At 34.4% G+C, this 25,294-nt stretch overlaps 1 protein-coding gene across 1 annotated transcript in view; it reads left to right on the forward strand.

Moving 5' to 3' along the window:
* The window catches only part of PIK3CB (phosphatidylinositol-4,5-bisphosphate 3-kinase catalytic subunit beta), a 58,087-nt gene that overhangs the window by 17,508 nt on the left and 15,285 nt on the right, over nucleotides 1-25,294 (forward strand). The window contains exons 3-15 of the mRNA XM_084291778.1: nucleotides 2,101-2,326; nucleotides 3,927-4,150; nucleotides 7,402-7,584; nucleotides 7,828-7,998; nucleotides 8,885-8,962; nucleotides 13,629-13,880; nucleotides 14,355-14,451; nucleotides 15,349-15,479; nucleotides 17,296-17,349; nucleotides 18,351-18,539; nucleotides 21,035-21,156; nucleotides 23,213-23,356; nucleotides 24,261-24,360. Coding sequence (XP_084147904.1) covers nucleotides 2,101-2,326; nucleotides 3,927-4,150; nucleotides 7,402-7,584; nucleotides 7,828-7,998; nucleotides 8,885-8,962; nucleotides 13,629-13,880; nucleotides 14,355-14,451; nucleotides 15,349-15,479; nucleotides 17,296-17,349; nucleotides 18,351-18,539; nucleotides 21,035-21,156; nucleotides 23,213-23,356; nucleotides 24,261-24,360 — 1,971 coding nt within the window. The remainder of the gene's footprint in view (nucleotides 1-2,100; nucleotides 2,327-3,926; nucleotides 4,151-7,401; nucleotides 7,585-7,827; nucleotides 7,999-8,884; nucleotides 8,963-13,628; nucleotides 13,881-14,354; nucleotides 14,452-15,348; nucleotides 15,480-17,295; nucleotides 17,350-18,350; nucleotides 18,540-21,034; nucleotides 21,157-23,212; nucleotides 23,357-24,260; nucleotides 24,361-25,294) is intronic.

The following is a 25,294-nucleotide window of genomic DNA, read 5'->3' on the forward strand; positions in this document are numbered from 1 at the left end:
AGTGGCCAAGTGAGGGTAACTTTGGAGAAAGGTGGTAGGTGACTTACAATAACAAGTAACCTGCTTCTTGAGCATAATGAACTTCTAAAAGAAAATTGAAAAAAATGATTTCTCATTCCAATCCAGTGCCTGGTTAGCAAACATGTTGTCTGTTAATTCCTATTCAGTCTGATGGTGATCACTTCTTGACAGAAATCATTTTCTTTATATTAGTAGTAGCTTCAAGTAATTGATTGTACTCCTGGCTTGAAACTTTCTAGATGCTAAAATATCTTTTTTTAAGCAGCAGACCACTTGGTTTTGTAGAAGAAATGAGAATGTCACTAGGAATTGAAGTGATCTATGTTTTGTGCTATACTCAAATACTTGAAATAATTCCAACTAGAAAAATGACATTGTTGTAGTAAAAGGTTAACCTGGGCAACAACGGCTTAGTTGGTCAAACAATCTGTGAGTAAAATTGTGAAAAAGCTGATGGTAATTGCAACTGATTAAAAAAAATAAATAAATTAAAAAAAAACACGTATGTAAGTGCCAACAATAAGGGACCTGTCTGGTTTTCTTGTTGTTTGCAACACATCGAACCTTAACATGCTTATAAACAGGTACTGTTGATACTTAGCTGTTTTGCAAAGAAAAGGAGGACTTTGGTAGAAATCACTGAATTTAAAACAAAAATGAAAACATAGCATAATGTCTTAACAGCTTTGTTCCCAGCACATTGCTGTGCCAAGCCCTAATTTGGGGACATTTGGATTTATAAACAGAGGATTTGAGAGCAATTATAGGGGATTTGTCTTGTATGAGGAACTGTTAAGATTAAAATAAGTGGGGGAAAAATGAAAAATAGCCATTATTTGAGGGCTGAGGAATTAAAAAAAATATATATCAGTTTCTACAGACACTGTAATTCTACCAGGAACTGTAGTGTGGGTGATGGAGAGTGGCTGCTTTCAGTGGGAGTCTGTTTTGGGAACTTCATCTTTATAAATATTATGATGCTTAAGGGTTATAATAAGTACTAGTATCTGGAAATTGTAGGCAACTCAAACAAAAATGAAACCACAGATCCTTAACTAATGTAACTAGCTACTGGAGGATAACAGAGGAAATCATAGATTTGGTGTCTTTTGATATCTTTGAAATAGGAATTTTTGTTCTAGGCCAAACAAAGCTTTTGCACAGATAGGCACAGTGTACTGGGATACATTTTTGGAAGGCAGACTTGATTGTATGAATCTCTAAAACATATGCAGGTGTTTTCAGATTGGCAAAAGGAGTTCAGTTCAACTTTTTTTTTTTAAGGTTTATCAAGAAAGATTTTGTTCATTATTGATCCTGCAATTCCTGTTTCAAAATAAGTTAAAACAAATCCTTAAAACCTAAACCTTTAAAAGTAGGACAGAAACATTCTCACAGACAAAATTTAATAGTATTTAGGTAAAAGAGAGTTCTGTTTTATTTCCTAATCTAATTTCTGCGAAGAATTTATGATGATTTATATTGGTGTTACTGAAGGTGGAATCTGCTACGTAAGCACTCAGTTCAGTACATTTACTCTGAGCTTCTACAGACAACAGGGAATTTCTTATTTAGAAATCAGTTCTATAGTGGGAACACATTGACTATACATTACGATCGTCACAAACCTGGTTGCAGCTGGGTGTGCGTGTAAAAGTCAGGTATAGATGTGTCTTCAGGAGGGGAGGATCTTTGATAGGAGGTGATGGGAATGGGTGGAGGAGAATGACAGTTTGCTGGTTGGCACCAAAACCATCTGCCTCCAAAATCAGTAATGCTCTATTATCCTAGTGAGTGACAGCCACGGTCCTGCAACGTTTTTGGAAATGGGACTTTATAGTGTCAGTCCCAGGATGAGCATCAGAATGAGGGTTAGCGTTGCCCTTCTCATCACCTCACATTACTTGTCCCTGTGTACTTTTAACCTCTGGGATGTTTATGCATACTAGTTACTGCATAAAAATAACCACAAGATAGAAACTAAAACCAAGACAAAGCAAATGTATAATGATATGTAGGGATAAAAATGAACCAAGTTAACAAACGTTACTTGTTTTTTTTTCTTTTTTTTCCTTCCAGCTGTTATGGAAGCAGGCACATAGCTATCCACTCTTCCATCTCCTTATGGAGATTGACTCTTACATGTTCTCATGTGTGAATCAAACTGCAGTACATGAAGAATTAGAGGATGAAACACGAAGACTTTGTGATGTTAGACCCTTTCTTCCTGTCCTTAAACTAGTAACAAGGAATTGTGATCCAGGAGAAAAGTTGGATTCCAAAATAGGTGTCCTCATAGGCAAAGGTAATTACATTTGCTTTTCATTTTCAAAATTTTTTTTTTTTTTTTTGTAAAAGGGTCTTGTTTGCTAACAATGGAAAAAAATAAAATATTTTCCTTCTCTTTTTGTCCCTGACAAAATTTTCCTTTCTCAAACAAGTATTGATAAAGTTTAAAATAAACTAAACGCTACAGATGAGATGTCTGAAAGTTGGTGAAAGCTACTCTGTATTGCAGTTCAGCACTGTATGGTATTACTACACAAAAGGAGCAAATTTTATCTTATATGGTGGGAGAAAAATTTATAATATTAAGTGATGGAAAGCATAATCCCTGAGAAGTTTTATCATCTAACAAATGGATACACAGAAGGAACTAGAAATTACTATGGGTTTGGTATACATGTTTTCTGAGTCGGTTAACAATGTAATTCTTGGTTTTGCTCTCAATTGTAGTGCTGATTTTCAGCAAACAATGAAAAGCTATTTTTAAAGGTTTTACAGTAACTTGTTCTTGAGGTTATTTCAGAATTTTCAGCTTTTAAATTAGTCTGGTTATACAGTAAAGATTGACAGGGTCATGTGAGGTCGTACCTCTTGTTTTAAGACAATGAACCATTGTTAGCTCTTTTATAAAGACTGCAGGTTTTGTTTAGATTTCAGCAGTACGCTGTCTGCCTATTTATTAAAACCAACAATGGAAACAGTTAGATAGTTTAACCATTCAAGCATATTCTGACAGATGACATGAGATTGATATTTGTTGGTTGCATATTTTGCTTACTGTAGCTGCACAGGATCCTTCTTTCAGCAACCCCTATTCTGTACCTCAGTAGTGAAAAAGTCTTCCAGTCGAAGCTTATAAACTCAGTGTTTCATTCTCAAAAGGTGTTTAGTGCTCTTTGCAATTTGCACAATGTCCTTCGAAGTTTGGGAGAAATGAAAGAAACACTCTTGCAGGTCCTAAACTTCCTGAAGTACTGAAAAACCACAGGTGTGGGGGCTCTCCACTGCGTATTCTTCCTTTATATATTTTGGAAAACAAACTTTATTGGACTTGGGTTGGTTGAATTTTCAGTCCTGTCACTTTTACTTGAGTAGAAGGTTTATTTTAATCACTTGGAAAAATCAAGAATAAATTTATCTATTTGCAGGCCCACTCTTCTTTTTTTGCCTTTTAAACAAAATCTAAAAGACGCTATCATCTTTCAGAGGGCAGAGGGGGAAGATGATAGTTCAGAAACACTTCCTCCCATGTGCACTTGTTATGATGCATTTACTGCGCTTTCTTTGCGTTGTCTCTTGTCAGGAGAGACGTTAAACTTCCCAATCTATTTCAAAACCAGGGTGAAGTTGGATTTTCCATTTAATGTTAAGCAAGACATTGGTTCTTGCTGTTTAAGCAATCATGCCAGGCTGCATGGGAATTGTGGAAATAACTTTGCAAGTCCACTGATGTACAGGAGAACGTACAACCCAACTCACTTTTGAGCACTCATTTTAGATGAAATATCTGAAGAAAACACTTATACAACCTTACTTTAAGATAATAAAGGTTTGGAGAGGGGAGATGAATAGATAATCTGTACAGGTAGGTACAAATCACTTGGACTGTACTCTTCTAGGTCTTCATGAGTTTGATGCCTTACAAGATCCTGAAGTGAATGACTTCCGAGCTAAAATGCGGAGAATCAGTGAGGAAAAAATTCAGTCACTCGTGGGTCTTTCCTGGATGGACTGGTTAAAGCACACATACCCACCAGAACAGGAACCTGTTATCCCAGAGAACTTCCAAGATAAGCTGTATAGTGGAAATCTTGTAGTGGCCGTTCATTTTGATAACTGCCAGGTAGGAATGGTTATTCATCATGTTTAACGTGCTATTCTTAATTCTGATCTGAGATAGAATGTGATTGATCATGCAAGAGAAATAGAATATCAGTGGCATGGTTTTTTAATTCAGAAAGCAAATTATTTTACCAGGTTGACTGACTTTTAAAAGAAAGGGAGGAAGCCAATGGCCAGTCATGAACTGAACTTCTGAAGTCAAATTGTAGTTCTGCTTTTTTGCTTTTAAAGTGAAAATATACAGCTCTTACATTGTGTGTTATTTCATGTTCATTTAAAACATAGAACATACTTCCAAGTTGTCACATTTTTTTTGGCCAACTATTATTGTGCGACTTCACTGGGGATCAGTTGTTTGTCTAGGAGATGCTGATGAATTGGGAGACACTGTATTTAAAACGTTTCTTTATGTGCATGGTTCATTTTTTAACATCTTTAGGGTTAATCTGCTAATTACGTTGAGAAGTAAGTGCAAAAAAAGATTAATTATTATTCCCAAAATGAATAAATACTGAAACCAAGAGTTACGTTTTTGTTTCTTGTAGTCCAGCTAACAGACCCCATAGCTCAATTTTGAAAGAAAAAACAAATTAGTTTCCTCATAAAACTACTGTACTTAATTGTTTTGATGATGAAGTTCTTCTGACTCTACCTGAGTCTACCAATTCTCATTCACGTTTTTACACTTTTTAATAACAGTGAAGTGTGCGATATATCAGACTATTTTTATTGTCCATTTTGACCTAGTTGGTAGGTACTGACGTTCTAATGATTAAGCTGATTTTATTTGCAAAGCTTTATTATTTCCGATACTGTCTTTATTAATGCTAAAAATAAAAATAAAAATAAATAAATCCAAAATAATAAATGATAGCTGACTCCGGAAACACTAAGCACAGAGATGAAGACTACACTTGGTAACCAGTAAGGTTAGCTGATGTTGGGTGCGTAGGTGTTCTTACAAAAACAAACAAAAACCACAAACAACGTAACAAAACCCCTACTACGTCTTAGTGGAGGACTTGCAGTTTTGCAGGAAGAACGAGTATATGTATTTGTCAGCTTTTAATGAAAATATTGTGTATATATGCACATGATAATGGTGCAAAAGGAGTGCAAAAGTTCATGCTGGTACAAAATGCATTTGCCTGCCACTGTAATAGCCTAGGCTGCTGACATTTCAAATGTTTCAGATGCTTCTGCTGCCAGTTCTGACCTTCAAAGCTATTAGCAGTTCAAATCAGAGCTGTTTTTTAGAGCAGTAAACTCTGTTCCAAACTACTTGCACTGACTACTAAAAATCATCTCAGGAGAATTAAATGGGAAAGTATCGATACTGTTGTGTCCTTTCAGTAGGAACACTGCAGGAAAGAGAGAACAATATAAAACCAATCTAATCAGCTCTGGAGCAAGAGAAAGAAGCTGATCCCCATTTCTGTGATACACATGTAAAGACCTACAAGTTGGAAGAAAAGCAGCTGTCACAGGGCACCAATTTCCTGGGAAGAAAAGGTTTCATTCCTTGTCTACTCACTGTCAATTATGACAGGAGAAGAAAGCCTTCACTGTTTGGCAGAATTTGGAACAGGGGAAGCTGTTGTGAGCCGTGCAGAAACTGAGAAAATAAAAAACGAATTTTGTCTGACTTTACACAGTTAGATTTTTCCATTAGGGCTGCTTGGCTTCTTACAGCTAACCTTCTATATAAAGAAAACACGAGTAATAAGAATGAGAGTCAGGTGACACTTTGTTTGTAAATAACTGCTCTTAGCATATTTACATGTTCATGAATGTGTGCACAAAAAGAATAAAAAGCAAGCACCAGAACTTGATGAAATCAATATTTGCAAACATAATATGGTAGATGAATGGAGAAGACATATTTCACAGAGGACCTTCATTTATGTTTCTTTAAATGCATGTAAACCTGTCTTTTCCCCTAGTGTTTAAAAAGCAGTAACTTCTTACCTTTACCTTTTTAAAATCAGAAATTGAAAACTAATGATACTATAGTAATACATAAATAGCCTTTAAAAGCTTGATTAGAATTTTGCTTTGGAAATGCAGAGTTTTTCCACATCGTATTCAGAATGCTATGGGTATTTGCTGCTATGCCTGTTTTCTGTACTGCCCTCGGATTAGACGGTGTTTCTGTACATAAATCACATTAACAGTTTATTCTGCTTTATTACTTGAAACTTTATTTTTCTTCTGAGTACAGTGATATATAGAGGATAACTAGGTAGTGGCCAAAAAAGAGAAAAAATGACACATCTAATACTGATAAATACCATTAAATTTATACATTACTTTTTTCTCTCATTCACATTCTAAAATGTAAGGTTCTAGATCAACATCCTAATTTAGAAGCCTTTAAATCACTGTTGAATCAGTTATCTTTTTCAATAATTGAGACCAATCCTGTGAATGTGAACTTGTTTTCCAAGAATTTTAAGCATATACATGAGCCGCATGCACATTTGACTTTGAATTGTTCCATGATGCATCAAGTACAACCGACAGTAACTTAGTAGAAATTATAAGATGGGTAGCAATCTAAAATTTATTTTTATGAATTTGAAACAACTCTTTGCAGCTTAATTTAAAGCATGCAAAATCACAAATTGAAAGCCAAAGTGGGCTAAATACAGTAAGTTTAATATTAAGATCAAATTCTTATCAGTAGATGTTACCCAAATGTGCTATTGATTCTGCTTCAGTAAAATCTAAAAATAACACAAAAATCTGAAGTAGTTTGTTCAGATTTGTTTTATTTGAATTTGGATAAAGTCCTGCATTCTTAAAAGTACCTATGAGAATAAAATAGTTTGGGAATTGGCTGTCTTGGGAGCTTTTATAGCTCCAGTTGCGCTGAAGATGTCGAGGTTAAAAACGGCCTATTTTAACACTTTACAGTATAGAAAAGTTCAAGTAGATCATTTTTAACTGAGCAATAACACAGAATGCTCAAGTTGGAACAGAGATACATAATGAGAATATTTAACTTTAAGATAGCTTAAAGTTGCACAAATCTGTATCAGTTATATATTTCTTGGAGGCTTGTTTTTAAAGATTTATCCAAATATATCAAACTGTTTTAAAAATTATCGGAATTACTCTATTTCTAATATATTCAGATATTTTTGAAAACTTAAGATTTTATTCATTATGTATGCTACAGTTTAAGCCTTGTACATGTATGTCTGATGGTGATGAGTTTGATATTCAGCATCCCTGTTTGTGTTTTGTTAGGATGTATTTAGTTTTCAGGTGTCTCCTAACATGAATCCCATCAAGTTGAATGAGCTGGCAATCCGAAAACGTTTGACTATCCATGGAAAAGAAGATGAAGACATTGATCCTGCTGATTATGTGCTGCAAGTTAGTGGGAGGCTAGAGTACGTTTTCGGTGATCACCCATTAATTCAGTTTCAGGTACATAAAGCTCTTTCTAACTTAATGTAATGATTAGTTTCTGGAGCCTTGGCCAAAATTTCACCATACATCATATGCCATCAGATGGAGAAGCTGTGCTTCCTCCTCATGTCTGCTGCACTTTCCAATTGTAAAATACTTACGCACTATTTCCTTAGTATCTTTGTAATATAATACAGCTTCTTTGATTTAAAAGTTGTTGTAGGAATATTCTGTTAATAACTGTTTTCCATGGTCTTTTAGTATATACGCAACTGTGTGATGAACAGGACTCTTCCTCAGCTGACTCTAGTTGAATGTTGTACCATAAAGAAAATGTGTGAGCAGGAGATGATTGCCATAGAAGCTGCCATAAACCGAAAATCATCCAACCTTCCTCTTCCTCTGCCACCAAAAAAAACAAGAGCAACAACTGTAAGTTGATGTGGAGAGTATGCAGTATCCAAAAGGAAAAGAGAATTGTGGAATATAAATCACAATGCCTGGGATTTCTGCTGTTACTTCTGTTTCCCAGTATACGTCTCCTTGGTCTACTCAGAGCCCCCAGTTGCTTGTCAGAAATAGCAGGCCTTGTGCCTTTTGGGATAATCATTGCATACTCTTGCCTCCTTCTTGCCCTCTTCCACAAAAAGACCCACTGTCCCCTTTTCATTGCTGTTGTTTCTACTTTTAACCACAAGCCAGAAGAGCAAGTAATAATCTGGTACCAGCAACTGGAGAATTTCAGAGATCAGTACTCTGCAGCTTCAACACAATGCGTAGGCTCCAGTAGCTTAGGCAGTGGTGGTCTCTGTTCTTTTGTATTAGCCCGTGTGTCTTGCATGCTGTTGCCACTTCAATGACGGCAACTTTTGTCATCATATAAATCTAACTTTTCTTTTAATGTGGTGCTTCCCTTATTGTTAAACATACCATGGCTTTATGGCCCAGTTATAAGTTCTGTACTTCTGTTCTAAAGAAAGTGGCTCTGCTCTTAAATATTTAGGATGTACTGAGAGTAAATAACACATTTGAAGGGTTATTACAGATTATCAGCTAATAATATGTAATGAATGTTCTTTTTTCCTCCAGTATCTTCAGCTTAGTGTTTTTTCTCCTTTTCTTTCTTTTTAGAGCATCTGGTATGCTTGTGTAGTTATGATAACAAATTAATTTTTTAGGATTTCAAATTCATATTGAAAAAAAATCTTTATATTTTAGTTTGTATGTATGGCTTTGCTGAAAATGTTTAGTTCATAAAATAGGTCCAAATATGTTACACTGATCATGAGAAAACTTGCATCTTTGTTTCCCTTCTCAGAGTGTGTGGGATGTTTGCAGCCCTTTCAAGATTACTCTGTTAAAGGGTAATAAACTAAATACAGAAGAAAATGCCAAAGTAAGTAATTACTTCTAGTTTCAAAAGACGTTCTGTTCATAATTTTAATGCTTTTCTATGTTTAGTGAACTCAGAATGAAACCTGTTTAAGTTCAGTGAAAGTGTATTTTCACTTGGTTATATTGGTGCTATTGCTTTAAGATCTTGATTTATTGCTAAAAGTATTGCTTTATTGTCTGAAGTTGGATATGCACATTTGAACATTATTAATAGTTACAGACAGTATGAAATGTGTGTTCATGGGGTACTTGATTATTTTTTTTAAGATGATATCTCTAAGTACTGATACTGGTATGAAATAAGCTTATTCAGACTAAACTGCCATAAACATCTGACAAGCAAAAGTAGATTAAATGCTAAGCATTATCCATGGGAACTTAAAGTAATTTCATACTCCAGAATAAATTCTCTGAGTCTAAGCACTGATAGCATGCTTCTGTATGGTCTGTCTTTTATTGTCTAAACATGCTGAGTATACACACACACACACACATACAAAAGAAAGCTGTAGTAGCACTTCCTGTAAAATGTACATGACTAGGCTACTGACTGTTTTACAGACCACAGGTTGTTAACATGTGGCAGCTTTTTGCACAATTACTTTAAGACCTCAAAAGACACTTGCCTCTGAAATAGAACAGCGTTAATTTCCTTTATTTGGTTTGACAAACAATTATTTGAGTAAGTTCAAGAGAAATTCAATTATCCATTGATGTTTGCTGTTCAGATGCTTTGTTCAAGATACCCAGTGCATTTTTCTTCAAAACTACTGTCACAACCTCCATTTTACTACATAGCTAAATGGACCTTACTTAAATGGACCAGTTTTACTCTATTAGACAGCATGGCTGTGGAAATGGATGTCTGCAAAATCAGAAGTTTTCTTTTTCTATATCTAAACTATATTTTAGCTATGCATTAATATTCTCTTCTTAGCTTTACACTCTGTAGACTCTTAGAGCTTTAAAATAAAAGGTAAGGAGGAGAAGAAGGTGGATTCCACAAGTGATGTAGCTATCATATGTATGTACATTTATATATTTAAAATATAGATATGTACATACCACACACGCTTATAAAATATGAGGTTTGATTAGTTTCAATATGCATTTAGAGGAAAAAGAAAATATGTTGAGGAGAAACAATTAAAATTAATAGTTCCTTAGTGTCGATTATTGTGGATGCTATCTAAGGAGTATTTAGCATTTTGAATGCATTGTAGTCTTGAAAACCTAAGTGCTGTAGCTACCAAATGTCATGCATTAATCTTGCAAGCTTGTGCATATTTCTCTGCATTGTCTACCTACGCTGTCGTGGAATTGTTTCACTATTGAGAATGTATTTGTTTTCTAGTTCTGATTCCTTAGAATGTAATGTTTAATTCACTGCTATTATTCCCCTAGTTTCACTGTACTTTGGACTAACTGATATTCACTTTTGCTGAAACCACTAGTTCATAAGTGCAGTGTTTGCAGTGGGGAAACAAAATTTTTGTTAGATGGGGTAGCACTCTGCCAGCGTGAGCTGTGTTGAGTATTTTCACCTAGAGCCCCAGTGACTTCATTCAGCTAACACCCAATTTTCCAAATACATGATGTTTGAAATCGCTTTTTTGTCTTGCTATTTGGCTGCACCATTCTAACACTATTTCATTAGTAAAAATGGAGTGTCAGGGTGACAAGAAAAAAAAATCCAATCCCTTATATTTAATAGGAACGGAAATCATAAAATTATAACTGCTCAAGGGCAGGCAAAACAGCAGTGTGTTCTAGAAATACCCAGGCTGCTATGTTACTATCAAATTTTATTTGATCACTTGAATTTTTCATTTTAAAACATCTTTTTACAATTACAAAGTGAAAAAAACTTCCCCAGTCAGGGAAGTCTGGTGGCGTACAAAGTGATAATATCAGATGTCAAGAAGTCAAAGAACAATATCAAAAACTATGCAAATGTGAGTTTAAAACCTCGGTTTTAAATAAATCAGCTAGATTCTAGAACATTTACTGTTAACTGGTTTTAAAGCACAAGCAGATAATGCACTGAATGTAGTCATAGTGCCATAAGATAGCTTTCAATCAGCAAAGGAATATTGGTTGTAAATTCAGTTGAACATATAATAAATCTCCAAATTTGTTAGTAAAGGACTGCCTGGTGACTTGTTTCAAAAACACTGTGAACCAATTTTAATAGGTTCTCTGGCATCAGCCACAGACAGTATTTCCTTTTTGAAGAATATAAGGTTGCAATCTATAATTAGGTTTAGAAAAGAACTGTAAATGTAAACAGGAATGTTGACTGCATGAATATATACATACATAGTTATGTATATGTATGCATGCCCACATATAGTCTGTATACATCTTAGATTGTCTGAAGTAAGATTTCTTCAAAGTGTGTTCTCTGTTTCATGGATGTTCATGTAGCTATTCCTAACTTACAGTGGGGAAGCATGCCAAAAAAAGGTAAAAGTGGGTTTTATGAGTGTCACTGGGAATCGAGTGAATGTCTTCTAAATTGAATATTTCTTTTAAATGATTGGGAATAAAATTGGGATTATATGCATACATGTATGTGCAACTCAACTGAATCAGTTTAATAATGAACATTCCTGTAGCTCCTGTGTCATGGAGGAGTGTAACTTACTACAGTGTCCTCCAGGACCTAATACCTCTGCCTATGCTATGACAGCAACCTCCTGATGGGTGATAGTAATTTAAATTACTTTTATCCAAAAATTATACCGAATTATGAACATCTTCCACTTTCTCTGAGAGTGCTCAGAAATAACGATAGCTTAAAGTGAATGTTAGGAAGGCTGTTTAAGGAACATAAGGAACCTGAAAAACCAATTTACCTTTTACTCCTCTAGGTGTAACGTTGATAACTTCTTCTTGAAGGTGACCAAAGGACTATAGACTGTTTCTCCTTCACTGCCTATCTTTCTCCATTGATAATTTCGAAGGTCACCTAAAAGAAGTTGACAAATTTCTTACCTTGTCGTTTTGGCAACAAAAAATGAAGACCTCCTTGTCATTCTTACTGAAACTATCCAAGAGTATGGAAACTTGGAAACATGCAGTTTTCTTTGTACATATGTTATTAAACAGAAATGCAGGAATTAGCTGCATCTTAGCATTGACCTAAAATGTGTTTAATTTCAGTGCCAATAACGCCATCTTTTTCTCTTTTCTCACTTTGCCTTTCCCGTTCCTTGTTTTTATAGTTCAAGCTAGCTGGTCTTGTTGGTTTCTGGGTGCTAAAGACAAAACAGAATTCCTGGGAATTATGTACGTTATTATTACCATTCAGGTGATTTCTGATGTCAGTCATCAGTATCCCTCCATATGTGTCTATAAACAGTTTAAATCAAAAATAATTTTTTCCTTAAGTTGGAAAACCCCCAAACTTTTCTTTTCTTAGAAGTACAAATTGGTTCTAGCTGGAGATTAGAATTTAGATTTGCACAAATAGTCTTACCTTTTCATCCTGTTGTTGTTGTTGTTGTTGCTTGTTTCCTATGCTTTCTTTCAGTGTTAGGTATGTTAAAAGCATTTATATATTTATTGCATTTATGTCAATGTTACTTGAACAGCATATTTTGATTTGGCTATCAAAATGCAATTTTTCTATCTATATCAACTGTCAGATGGGAAGTGACTAATCTTTTGTGTAATTCATTGTCACTTCTGCTATTGAATTATGTTTGATTTGCCACTAAATTATTCTACTCCAATTAAGTGTGACTCACCTTTGTTTTTAAAAAATAGGTATAAAATCTCTTCTGTAGCTGCTTGTTTTAGCTTCTCTAAAATCTGGACTTTGTTTTTTCAAGTTATCTCTGTTGTTACCATGTTTTAAAATGTCCTCAGAGCAAGAATAATTAAATGTATTTTGAGGTGTACTCCAGTATTTTTGTGTTTCTAAAATATTTTGGTGAGAATACACGGGGATGGGAAAAGGAAAGGTCCTGATGAGGATGCATAGCTAATTCAATGACGAAACAAAGAAGAGTTACTATTTTAGCACGTGAACTATTTATAATTTCTGTTTTCTAGATTAAATCAATATAGAAGCAATTTAATATTGATGTAGGCATGGAATATTTTCTGGAGAAAATAAGTGGTGAAAAGCCAGGTGTTGTTTTTTTTTTTTTTTATGCCTGTTGTTGAGTAAGTTGAAAAGTATCTCAGAACAAAGATTTTTTTTTTTTTTTTTTTTTGGGGGGGGGGTTATTTTCAGCAGAGGTAATTTCTATGGAAAGAATTTTCTATAAAAATATGGAAAATTCCTATAGAAAAAATGCCATGGCAGTTCTTATTTTCCATAGTATGTCTTACTCCTTGTCACGTGTACAAAGCAGCATCTGTTAAATAGTGTGCTGGCTGTTTCCGTTGGCATTAATAGAGACAATCTTCTAATTTTAGTTTGTACAAGTAATTTCTTCTTCCATGACATGGTGGCTAGGAACATGAATAGCAGAGAAAAAAGAATTTGTTCTCAGTAACTGCTTGTTTAATTTTAAAATCTCAAAATTATCATTTGTTTTCAAGTTAGAAATATTGAATAAATGTATATATGTATGTTCTGTGTCGTAGTCTGTGCAGAAACCTGTAGGCTTCGTGGCAAGTTGTAATATTTTTTTTCTCTCATTTCTTTATTGCAGGTTCATGTTAGGGCTGGTATATTCCATGGTACAGAGCTCCTTTGTAAAACAGTTGTAAGCACAGAAATATCTGGGAGAAGTGACCACGTTTGGAATGAAGTACTGGAGTTTGAAATAAATGTCTGTGATCTACCAAGAATGGCGAGGCTCTGTTTTGCAGTTTATGCAGTGATGGATAAGATGAAAACTAAAAAGTCGACTAAGGCAATGAATCCCTCCAAATACCAAACCATTAGGAAAGCAGGAAAAGTGGTATGTCTATTTTTTTTTTCCCGTGTGTACTTCTGAATTATATTTCACTGAATATTGAAAAATCTTTCATTGTCTTCACTTCAGTGTTCAAGAATACAAGATGAAAAAAATATATGTATTTAGGAATCATATGTATGAAAAATGCCATGTTGCTATGAAAAAACACCTTTTCTTTCTTCTTGGATGCTGAAAAAGGCATCAACGTTTTGGTTATAAGCAAGTTGGCAAATGGCTGCTTAACAAATTATATTTTTAAAAGTCAGTTTTGTTCTAACTCACAGAACTTGAGAAGTTATGATGAAGAAAAAAATGAGCATCTTGGCTCACATTCAGGGTAACATATTTTTTTACGTTGGCAGAGTGGCATCCTTAAAATTAATTCTTATTAATTAATGTTTTATTAATAGTAATTATTAATATTAAAATGATTCTTGATTCTTGATTCCATGTAATTTTTTTTTTTTCTTTTAACAGCACTATCCTGTGGCCTGGGTAAATACCATGGTATTTGATTATAAAGGACAACTGAAGAATGGAGAATTTGTACTGCACAGTTGGTCATCATTTCCTGGTAAAGTTTAACTTTTAAGACTTCTGTTTGAGATATTTGAGACTAAAGAAGACAGTATCAAATAGTAGAATATTTACTACATGCATGTCCAGTTCTCTTGTCATCATCTCTTTGCTACGCACATTTTTTTACATGGATAAATATGTAAAGTCTTAATGTCTTTCATAAAGTCCTGTTTATCAGGAAAGAGGAAAGATGAGAGCCTGCTTGAAAATAGTATTCGCAGTGTTTTATTATGGAAAGAAAATCTCATGAAAATAGAGATCCATGTTTATATCTGTTATCTGTTGTTTTTTTAAAATGCATTTTAGGTTTCATTTTGTTCCTTGTGCTATATATATTAAACTAAACAGGGTCGCTATATTGCATACGATAATATTGGAGTTGGCAAAAAAAAAAAGTGAATTAGAATTTGGTTTTTAAGGCTTCCTTCTAAATGATTTGGATTGATTAGGACAACAGTCTGAAATCTACAAGTCACTCTTAATTTAATCCTGAGAAATACTGTATCAACCTGGCTCTATTGCTGAAAAAAAAAAGTGGCTTAAAACTTTTTACTCTTTTCCATACTATTTGATATAGAGGTAGTCAATATAGAGGTTTACAGAGACTGATCTTGGGACTGCAGTTAGGGATTTGGCTCAGATAGCAATATCTTAGCTTCCCTTGATGTTATGATTCTTTTGGAAAGGGAAAATCATTTTTTTTCACTGGTGATAATCCAACATTGTGTATACCAGAAATGCAGTGCATTGTAGAAGTGCTATGCAGCAAAATATGTCTCTGTTTACTGTGTAGAGTAAGCAATTTCTGAAAGGCAATGACTCAATAATATTTATTTATTAATTTTAATAGATGCCTGACCTGTAGTATTAATTATTCTGTCTAATATTTCAGATGAACTTGAAGAAATGTTAAATCCAATGGGAACTGTCCAGACTAACCCTTACATTGAAAATGCAACAGCTTTGCACATTAAATTTCAAGAATATTCAAAACATCCTATTAATTACCCTCCCTTTGATAAGGTAAGGTGTGACAGATTAGTCATGAATGCTTGTATGTAAATAGCTATTTCTTCGTTACTTTCAGCTCTGCTTTTTCCACTGAATTCCCCGCTTCCTGCAGTTGTTTGAACTTGCGCTACATAATACTGCCCTCTGTTGGTGCAATACATGTTCTTGTAATAAAACATGATTGAACGTACTGTAAGAGCTAAAACAGTGCTGACTAATTGCCTTCTTCGTTTTGGTTTGCCGATTTAATCTTCACACAGGCCTTTTTATTTCTCAGTTTTGTAACTGCTTTATTTGTAACACTTTATGGTTCATTTTGCTCATGGCACTAGCTTTTTTCTTTAGAAAATAAATACTCTATGCTGTTTTCTTCTAAATACAGAAGTGGAATGTGAAAGCATTTCTTAACACTTGTTTGTTCTAGTTGCTTTGTACCTGAGGTACCAAGGATGTTAAAGTGTTGAGGTGAACACAGACAAAAGTTTTTACAAAGTTATTTTATTTGTTGACCTTAAGGTAATGTCTGATGGCCCTAACTATCCATTTTAACTTTCATTTGGCTGCCTCTTGAACCTTACCTGAACTTACCTGAAAAATCTTGTATATCAAAGTAAAATCCCAGAGTGCTTTTATAAAGTGATTGCAGAGCTGGTAACAAAACATTCACTGAAAGTTTTCACATTTGAGGAACTGCTACAAAATGTGCTCTATTCTGCTCCTTTCCTTTTTTTTTTTTTTTTTTTTTTTTCCTCCCAGTAGCTTTTGCTTCTTTTAATTCCCTAGAGTTAAGAAACTGTTAAGCAATAAACTCTAGCATCACTGGGAAAATCAGAGCACTAAACTACCCGATTCATTCCATTTCTGTGGGTATACTGAGATTTCTCCCTTGGAAAAGAGGGCAAGATACCCAGTCTCAGATTCTCTTGGTGTAAGGTGCAGTTATATCAGGAGCAATGTTGCAGCTGCTTGAATTATGTCATCTGAGAATCTGCTTTTCAGAGTTGTCTAGAGGAGACTTGCTTGGTGTATGGCTGCTTTTAATTTTCCCCGTGTTTCTTCTTGTTTCTGCCAAGATAATAGAGAATCAGATACCAAATCTTTATTTTAAGAAACATAATGTCTAAAAATAGATGAATCTTTGGATCATAGCATCAATCCATTTGCAGAGAACAGCTGTATTGGGGCTGAGTGAGCAGGAGTGCTGTTAACAACTCGGAGGAAAGCTGTTGTCTAATGCAGGAGTCATGTATTGGGCTGATTAATGATCTGTGCTGCTGCCCCACCAGTGAGGGGCTTTCAATTCAATTGAACCAAGATGAACTTGCAGAAACTTTCAAAGTGTATTTGCAAGTAGAGTAAAACTCTAAGAAGCACAGAGGGGCAAGCATCAAACAGGATTAGGACACTAAACTTTCCTTCACTTAAGTTTTTGCACAGTGTTGCACATGTGAGTGGGCTTTGTAGCCAAGTAGCAGATATGACATTAATAAGCATTTCATACAGAGGAACTTAATACCTGCAATGGCAAGGACAGGTATGTGTGCCTTGTTAAGGATTTTACCTGCTGGATATTTGGTCTCTGATTACTGAGTCTTTTGTGGTTTCCCATATTGCCTGATTAAAGCTGATGTAAGTCTTCTCCCTCTTTACCCAATTTGAGATGGAGCAATACTTTCTCCATTCTGTACAACTGTATATACAACTTAATAGTGTTCTAATTATTTAAAAGATAGCGAAATTTCCTTATTTGCTTCATTGTTATACTTATTCTTTCAATGCAGTCAGATTTGTATTTAAATCTAATGTATTTAAAAACATCTTTTTGCAGATACTTGAAAAGGCAGCTGAGATTGCAAGAAGCAGTGACAATGCTGCAATGGCGGTAAGCATCTACTAAAGGCAATATTTTAAAATTTAAATAAGTTGTATGTACATCAGATGCATAAATATACATTTTTGTCAGGTGGAAAACCTGTACAGAACGTTGTTTTAACGATAGCTGTTTTTCTGTTATCAGTCCTGATTTTACTACCATCTTTTTTCAACTTTCATTTTCCATTAATGTAAAGACCTTTGGCCAACCTCTTAAAATTACTCTGAAACTTCCTTTAGCTTTGTGAAGATAAAGTTGGCTTTGGTATTAAAAGCTTGCTGTGTTTTGTTTTTTTTTTTTTTTTTCTTCAGAATATTATCTTGAAACTAATTTACTCCTTTCAACTGCTACATCCTTACTCAGATGCAGCAGTTTTTCATCTCATTAATTTATGGAATTCTGTTGTTGCTGATATTATTCCTTTAATTTCTGCCCTAGGAGCTTGCATGAGAGTATAAGAAGATAGAGGTAGTAACTGAGCCAGTGTGAAGACTCATTCATACAAATGTTATGTTAATGTTTCAGAGAGATGAAACAGAGAGAAATGTCTGGAAAAGACAAGTCTGGATTAGAAGACAAAAAATATCTCTTTGTACACTTAGCAACCGTACTTCCCTTTGGTTATTGTTGGAAAAGTGTCTTTTGGCATAAAAATTTAAAAGCATTATTTATATATCAATAAAATTTGCTCATTTGAAATATGAAAGGAAAAAGCATGTGTATGTATCCTGAACAAGAGTTTTCCCCATTGGAGTTGGAAAATAGAAATATTGCCACCTAGTGTCATTAATTTTGAAGTTACCATTCAGAAACTTCTGTACACTGCATTTTTGAATAACTGTACTAGTTGCAGTTCTTAGAACTAGCTTCAGAAATCTGAAAGAAAGGTGTAATCGTTGTTCCCCTGTATTTCATGACTTCTATCTGATATTCTGCCTGGTATAGCATTTGTGCTAAAAATAAGAATCTTACTGAATATATCAAAACATTATACTTCTCTCATTTTCTAGGGTCGAGGTGGTAAGAAGTTTTTTGTTGTGCTAAAAGAAATAATGGAAAGAGATCCTTTATCTCAGCTCTGTGAAAATGAAATGGATCTTATTTGGACTTTGCGATATGACTGTCGTGAAAATTTTCCACAATCATTGCCAAAACTGCTGCTGTCCTTAAAATGGAACAAACTTGAAGATGTTGCTCAGGTAAGGGAAAAGGCAAAGATGGGGTGGAAAAATGCAGCAGTCAAATCATTAGTAAATAGTTTTTGTTTTGTTTTTTCCTCAAGTGTAGAAATTGTTGAAATGGTACAATGAACTTTGGTTTATACAACTAAGATGAACTTTCTGATCTTCCTGTTCTTTTTATTGCAGCTCAAATGTAGTAAATTTTCTTAGAAATGGAGTATTATGTTTGATTTTTAAACCATCTTTAAGCTATTAGTTCAGTGGTCCATGAATTTTTGTACAGTGGATCAAAGCAGCTTTCTTGTGTTATTTATCACATAGATTTCATCCAAGCTCTCGTTGTATTGCAATATTTTAGTAGAATAGTTGCACTGAATGTATTCTGTTTTCCTTATGTTTCCATCACCTCCTCACTCAGCAGAGTAGTGGGATGGCAGAACTGTCTGACAGGATTCACAGACAGTATTTATTCTCAAAATGGAAATTAGACATTATTAATTAGACACCTTGCTGAAGTGGCACTAACTAGAGAAAGGCTAGTTAATTTTTAAATATTTGAAGTAACTGGAAGAAAAATACTGACTTTTCTGTAATTGTGTTGTCTCTTATAGGAAACTTGTTTTGTTAGGGAAGAAGTTGTGGTTGGTTCATTGGGGGAGCAGAACTGATACAGCAAGGCCAGTCAGACTCGAGCTTTCTCTAAACCTTTAGATCATTGCTGATAATTCAATGTTTGTCGTTTTCTCACAGCTTGTCAGGAGTTTCAAACCATGTGTGAGGAGAATTATGCAGTAATTCGTGTGTGTAGCATTTTAACGTTTGATATTGTAGAGAACTTTTAAAAGTTCTGAAACATATGAAATATAAAAGTTCTTTAAAAATCAGATGCATTTGGAAGCTCTTCAGAGCTACCTCGCTGCTGTCTAACCAGATGAGGGCGTTTCATAATCCAAGTTTTTCTCCAAATGCAACGAGCGTTTCTGATGTCCCTTGACCTGCCCTTTTGAGCCAGTTGCAATGCACCTGGGATATGGAGCTGGCTGGAATGTGCTTCTCTTAATAAAAGTTCCGAGGAAGAATGTAAACAGAGCAGTGCATATTTGGTGAATTTTCTTGCTTGTGTCATAGGCCAGTTAGATCCCAATTCCTCTAGGTCACATCAGTTAACATTTTCTCATTTTATTAACCTCTGAAATTATTTCAAAAATTGAGTACTGCTGCAGTCAAAGTTAGGAGGTCTGTATCTTGAAATGTAATTCACAGTGAATGTATGTACTGCCGACCACGGCTTTCAAAATTCATTGCCTGATTCTGAAGCAAGTAATGCCACGTACACTTGTCTTTTCAGAATGTAACTCAGATTCTTCATTCATTTTGATCATTCATTATTAACAAAACATTTCTGTGTTTGTATGGGTTCTGCACCTGATTTAAAGTAGGTTGTCTAGAAATTCTGATACATTTGTTTTGAAGTTTCTTATTGTGTGTCTGGCAGGCATAGCTGCTGTTTGCATTTTCAACATCTGCTTTTATGGTATTAAGTGTCTGCTCAGTGTTAGTATTTATTTGAGAATTTCAGTTCAAGTATTCATGATATGGAAGTGTTGATGGCTGTAGTGCTTCTTGACATAAAGACTGGTGGTGTTTGACCCTCATGGGCTAAGGATTGAATAGAAATTTTTATCATGACTTATGGCTTCTTAGCATAGAAAAGAAAAAGTGTACGCTCTATATTGTATTTACACGTTCAGACTTATTTTGACTAATAGTGTCCTCTTTTAGTCTTATTTATATATATATATATATATATTATTAAAACATATCCTTGGTGGGTAGCCTCATTAAAATGCAATAAGTTTATTTTATGCAACCTCTAGATGTTTTTTCTTCTTAGTAGTTCAAAATAAGAGACTAGTTTTTCTTCAACTTTTTCTAGCACATCATTGTCTTTGGGATTTGGGGTTTTAATTATTATTATCTAATTATTAATATCTATCTGAATCATCCTTTCTGCATTTAAGGCCATTACTATGTATATGTAAGAAAATGCTTCATTGGTTGAGATGGATAAATATTTTTGGTAAAGATCTCTCTTAACAAAAATGATCTTAAAACCTTTATTAAGAGAAAACTTGTATTTTTACCAGAATGTTTACATATTTATGAGTGTTAATAAAACATTCTCTAAATTTTACTGAAACTCAGTTTCTAAAATTCACATCTGGCATTACCTAACTATTGTTTACTGTGCATCTTGTCTATGTGTGAAGAAACAGATTTTTTGAGTAAATGTGAATGAGGCCTACTGCCAAAAAATCATCAGGATAATTTTAAAGGTTGTTAAACTCAACCAGAAGTGGGACCATTTTCCCACTTTCTTTTTTTTTTAATTCAGTCAGACCAGTCTGTTTCTCTCCTTCTGTTAGTATGAATGCTTTCATGAGCAGTTATATCCATCTGTTTTCTTAAATAGTTACTTTACCTGTAACCTGATAGTCTTCTTTTTAAAACAGCTTCAGGCTCTCCTTCAGATATGGCCCAAGCTGCTGCCTAGAGAAGCATTAGAATTGTTGGATTTCAATTATCCAGACCAGTACGTGAGAGAATATGCAGTGGGATGTTTAAAGCAAATGAGGTGAGTATATCATATTAGTGCAGCATACAAGGTTTTCTCGAGGGGAAGAAACTTAATTTTGTATGTCTACAGGAAAAAAGAACCCCAAGAGGAAAGATTTAAATGGACTGTCTGCTGTGAATAATGACCACATTAAGCGGTCTTTCTGGATACACAAATTGGAAGCCACGTAAAACCCCTTTACTCTGACATCTTATATTCAAAGATTATTATTTTCCACGCTGCTAAGAAAAAAACGGTGTACATTTGTCCCAGAGAGAGTTGTATTCACTCCTTCCTTGGACAAAGGGAGAACCAGATATTGTGAGAACTTCTTGTAAATACTTGATTATTATACCATTTTGACTTTGCATCATTAAGAAATGCTATCCATCTACTCTGTCATTTTGTCAAGTATTTGCTGTATCATTTAATAGAAACATAAGCTTTAGCATACAATTAAAAAACCTAAAAAATTACTAATTTGTTCAATCTCGATAGTAGCCTGTACTATCTGTGGTTCTTCCTTTATCACACATAATTTTGCCCTTCAGTGTAACGTAGGGCATGCGTTGTTTAACATTATCATTTGCAGCATTACTGCATTTCCTGTCCTTGAATTCTAAAGTCTCTGTGGTAGATAGTTAAATGATTTTTTTTTAATGGTCAAGGCTATACATTTGAAAAAAAATAATATTTTGACTTCTTTCAAATAAACAAGAATTTTAGCTGCTGGGCTATCCAAATAATACAGAATTTGTACATCTGGAATTATTTCTAGTACTCTTAGTTCTGGTTCTGAAGCAAAATTATGTTCAGTTGGGTATCAGAAATCAGTTTCCACCTTATTTAAAAAGGCAGCTGGTAAAAAACAAACAAACAAAAAAAAAACACTCTAACCTAAAGGTGATACTATTAGCTGAAATAAAAAGGTAGACAAAAATAAATACAATGCAGTGTGATTGAATATTTTGACCAAGTTACTGAAGGGTTTCAGAGTAAGATAAAGAGAACAAAAGAGTCCAGTATTTGCATCTCTGAAATCCTTCCGTGATGTGCAGAAGGTTCCTGTTTCATCCTAGGCAGACAATCTGAATTCTTCAGGCCATTTATAAAAGGAAAGATACTTGAATGTAAAAAGTCAGGGAAAGTTCAGATTTGTTCTGGAGTAACATAACTGTCAAGTGTTAAGAGTTTTTTTTTTTTTTTTTTTTTTTTTTTTTTTTTGTGGGAGGGGGTAGGTACAAGCCTTTGTAGAACATTATTGGAATTACTTTTATTTTGTCAGTATTACTTACAGTAGTTAACTAACGTAGAAGCTTTTAAAAATCTTGTTTATGAACTGTCGCTGCATACTTAAATTTGCCTTTCTGAAATATAAGTACTTTGGGCATTGCTTGGTGTCTGAAAGATTTGTCTCTGATCTTCCTCATACTCTAAACAATATTATGTTTTTGGTAATGCACCACCAATATTTTACCTAAATGGATCAGTTTGTGAATGTATCTTAATAAATTAACACCTTTCAGCTAACAGGCACTAACATCTTAAGACAGGTCAATGAATTACATTCAGTAGAGTGAATACTGCTTTCCTGATTTTGGAACGGGTATGCAAGTATTCTTAGTTTTGCCTCAAGTGCCCTTCTTGCCTGTGCCTGTAGGAGTTAGCTGGCTGCTAGGTTTCAGTAATTCCAAAGATACAGCTCTTCAATCAGAGCTTGAGGGGTCAAAGTGGAGCCAATGTCCAATCTGGAAACATGAAATAATTCATCTCCTAGATGCTTAACCTAGAGCTCAGGCTGAGATGTTGATCTTGTAAAGGCCCATGATTAAATGACATTTTTACTTAAAGGTTTGACTTTTAAAATTCTTTTAACTTAATGATAAATTGATCAATCTAGCAATTGCACTAAGTTGTGTATTATTTTTCTTCTCCTTATTACTGAAAGATTGGGATAAACTCTTCCTGTTGAACCTAAATTTGCATAGTTGGGTTTGGCATATGCATCTGAATTTCTGGAATGTCATTAATCTAGTTACCTTTTTATCAACTCATTTTATGTACCTCATTCTAGTGATGAAGAACTCTCTCAGTATCTTCTTCAACTTGTGCAAGTCCTGAAATATGAACCTTTTCTTGATTGCGCTCTCTCCAGATTTCTATTAGAGAGAGCACTTGCTAATAGGAGAATAGGACAGATGCTGTTTTGGCATCTAAGGTAAGAATTTTTCCCTTACATCTTTCTGAAACTGTTGGTCCAGATTAGGCTTCTAGTAGGCAGATCAAGAATTTTCTTTTACCTTTGGCATTTATAGATCAAAGCCATACTCTTATTTTAAATATATTACTATGCTTTGTAATCCACTATTTGAAGAAAATACTTGAAACTGCAGTCAGCTCTAGCTAACTGGTAAGTTAGGTTTGTGTATGATTTTAGTGTTTGTTTTGAGTGTGCTTGCAGTAAAAATACAGTATTTATACCTCACAGGGAAAAATACAATTTTTCAAAGACTAACAGAAAATAAAAATAATTCTGTGTGTTGTTGCTACATTTGATGATGAGTTCTATTTGAGTTCTATGAATTGCAGATATCTTGCAGAATGGATTTATAGGTTGATTCTGTCTTCAAAATACAACTAAATTATTCTAATATTTCTAAATAACAAGAGCAAGTACTACATGCAAATGTTTTGGAGAATAATTCGTTCTGCAAATATGGTTCAGTGTTTCTTTCCAAGTGTACCCCTCAGGGAAACTTTGGCTTTTCCTTACCAAGATTTGAGAACACGCAGTGTAACATCAGCCCTGACTCTCAATATCATTTTCCATCAATATTACTTTCTTTAATAAAAGAGGTTCCTGAAAACAAATACCCAGTAACTACCTCTTATCATTATTGCTTCCAGAACAGTCCTAGACCTAAAATCAAGTGGCATGTGTTGAAACTCACCATTCCTTATGAGTGTTTTGTTAATTCATTTGAAATCTGCCTTTTTATTTTATCTAATGACCATGAAGCATTTTTTTTTTTCAACTTTATTTGCTTTAAATGCCAGTCTGTAAAATTATGTGGTCTGTCTTGATAGATAAGATGCTTTTCTTCTGTGATGTTCCCTTATAGGTCAGAGGTTCACATACCTGCTGTTTCAATACAGTTTGGTTTGATACTTGAAGCTTACTGCCGAGGAAGTGTTGCTCACATGAAAGTGCTTGCTAAACAGGTATAAACTTCCCTCCTTCCTTAAATCTTGACTTAGTCTAGCTTGTAACTCAAATGCTTGTTCCAGTGTTCCTATGGGTCATATTGGTTACCTTGACAAAGTCCATCTGTTTAGGAGAGAGGAGGGAATGTGGGGGGAGAGAAGGAAGCATGAATGAGAGGGAGAAATGAGTGGGTTGAATAGATGGCTGTAATGATGGAGCAGTCTTCCCTGGTACAGAAGGCAGCTCGTGCTGTGGGGCCTCCGAGGCAGCGCCCTGTTTTTATAGTGTTCTGAGAAGTGCAGGGACTTTCAGCACTATGCATACGAACTAGACAGAAAAGTAGACTGTCCACATTATTAGGTGAGGAAGGGTTTATATGCACTTAAAACTTGTGACACCCCCAACCTCCACCCCATCCCATCAGAGCAGCTTGTTTAATATAAACTATTACATTTCTATCTAAACTTTATATGGATAAATCCAGGATTGCTTCTTACAGCTTTTGCTAAAAAGTAATGCGAAAGTCTATTCTATTTGTAGAATAATGCGGTACTCCCTGGAAACAGGTGTTGAAGCAACCCAAATACTCATTTTAGTGTTAATACAGATTTTCCATTAAAAAAAAAAAAAAAGGAGAGAGATTTACTTTTAAACAGACTAATAAGCTTATTGGCAGATCAATAATAGAGACTTGCAAATCATGTTCTAAAGGCTGTAATGCAATTTTAGCAAGAAAATTTAGATTGCTAACATAAAATCCTTAAAAATTGTAGCTCTGGAATTAATGTATTTGCTACATCAAGGAAAAATAAGGACAGAAAAGGCAACTCAGTAAATGTTAGTCTGATGTTTGTTATTTCTGACAGTTTTGATACTGTCAATGTTGAAAATGTACTTCAAGAAACAAACAGAACAGGCATGTACTGTTGTGTTCCTTATTTCTGCAGTTCA

This window comes from Netta rufina (assembly GCF_964035555.1).
Source record: "Netta rufina genome assembly, chromosome: 9".
In the NCBI taxonomy this organism is placed as follows: Eukaryota; Metazoa; Chordata; class Aves; order Anseriformes; family Anatidae; genus Netta; species Netta rufina.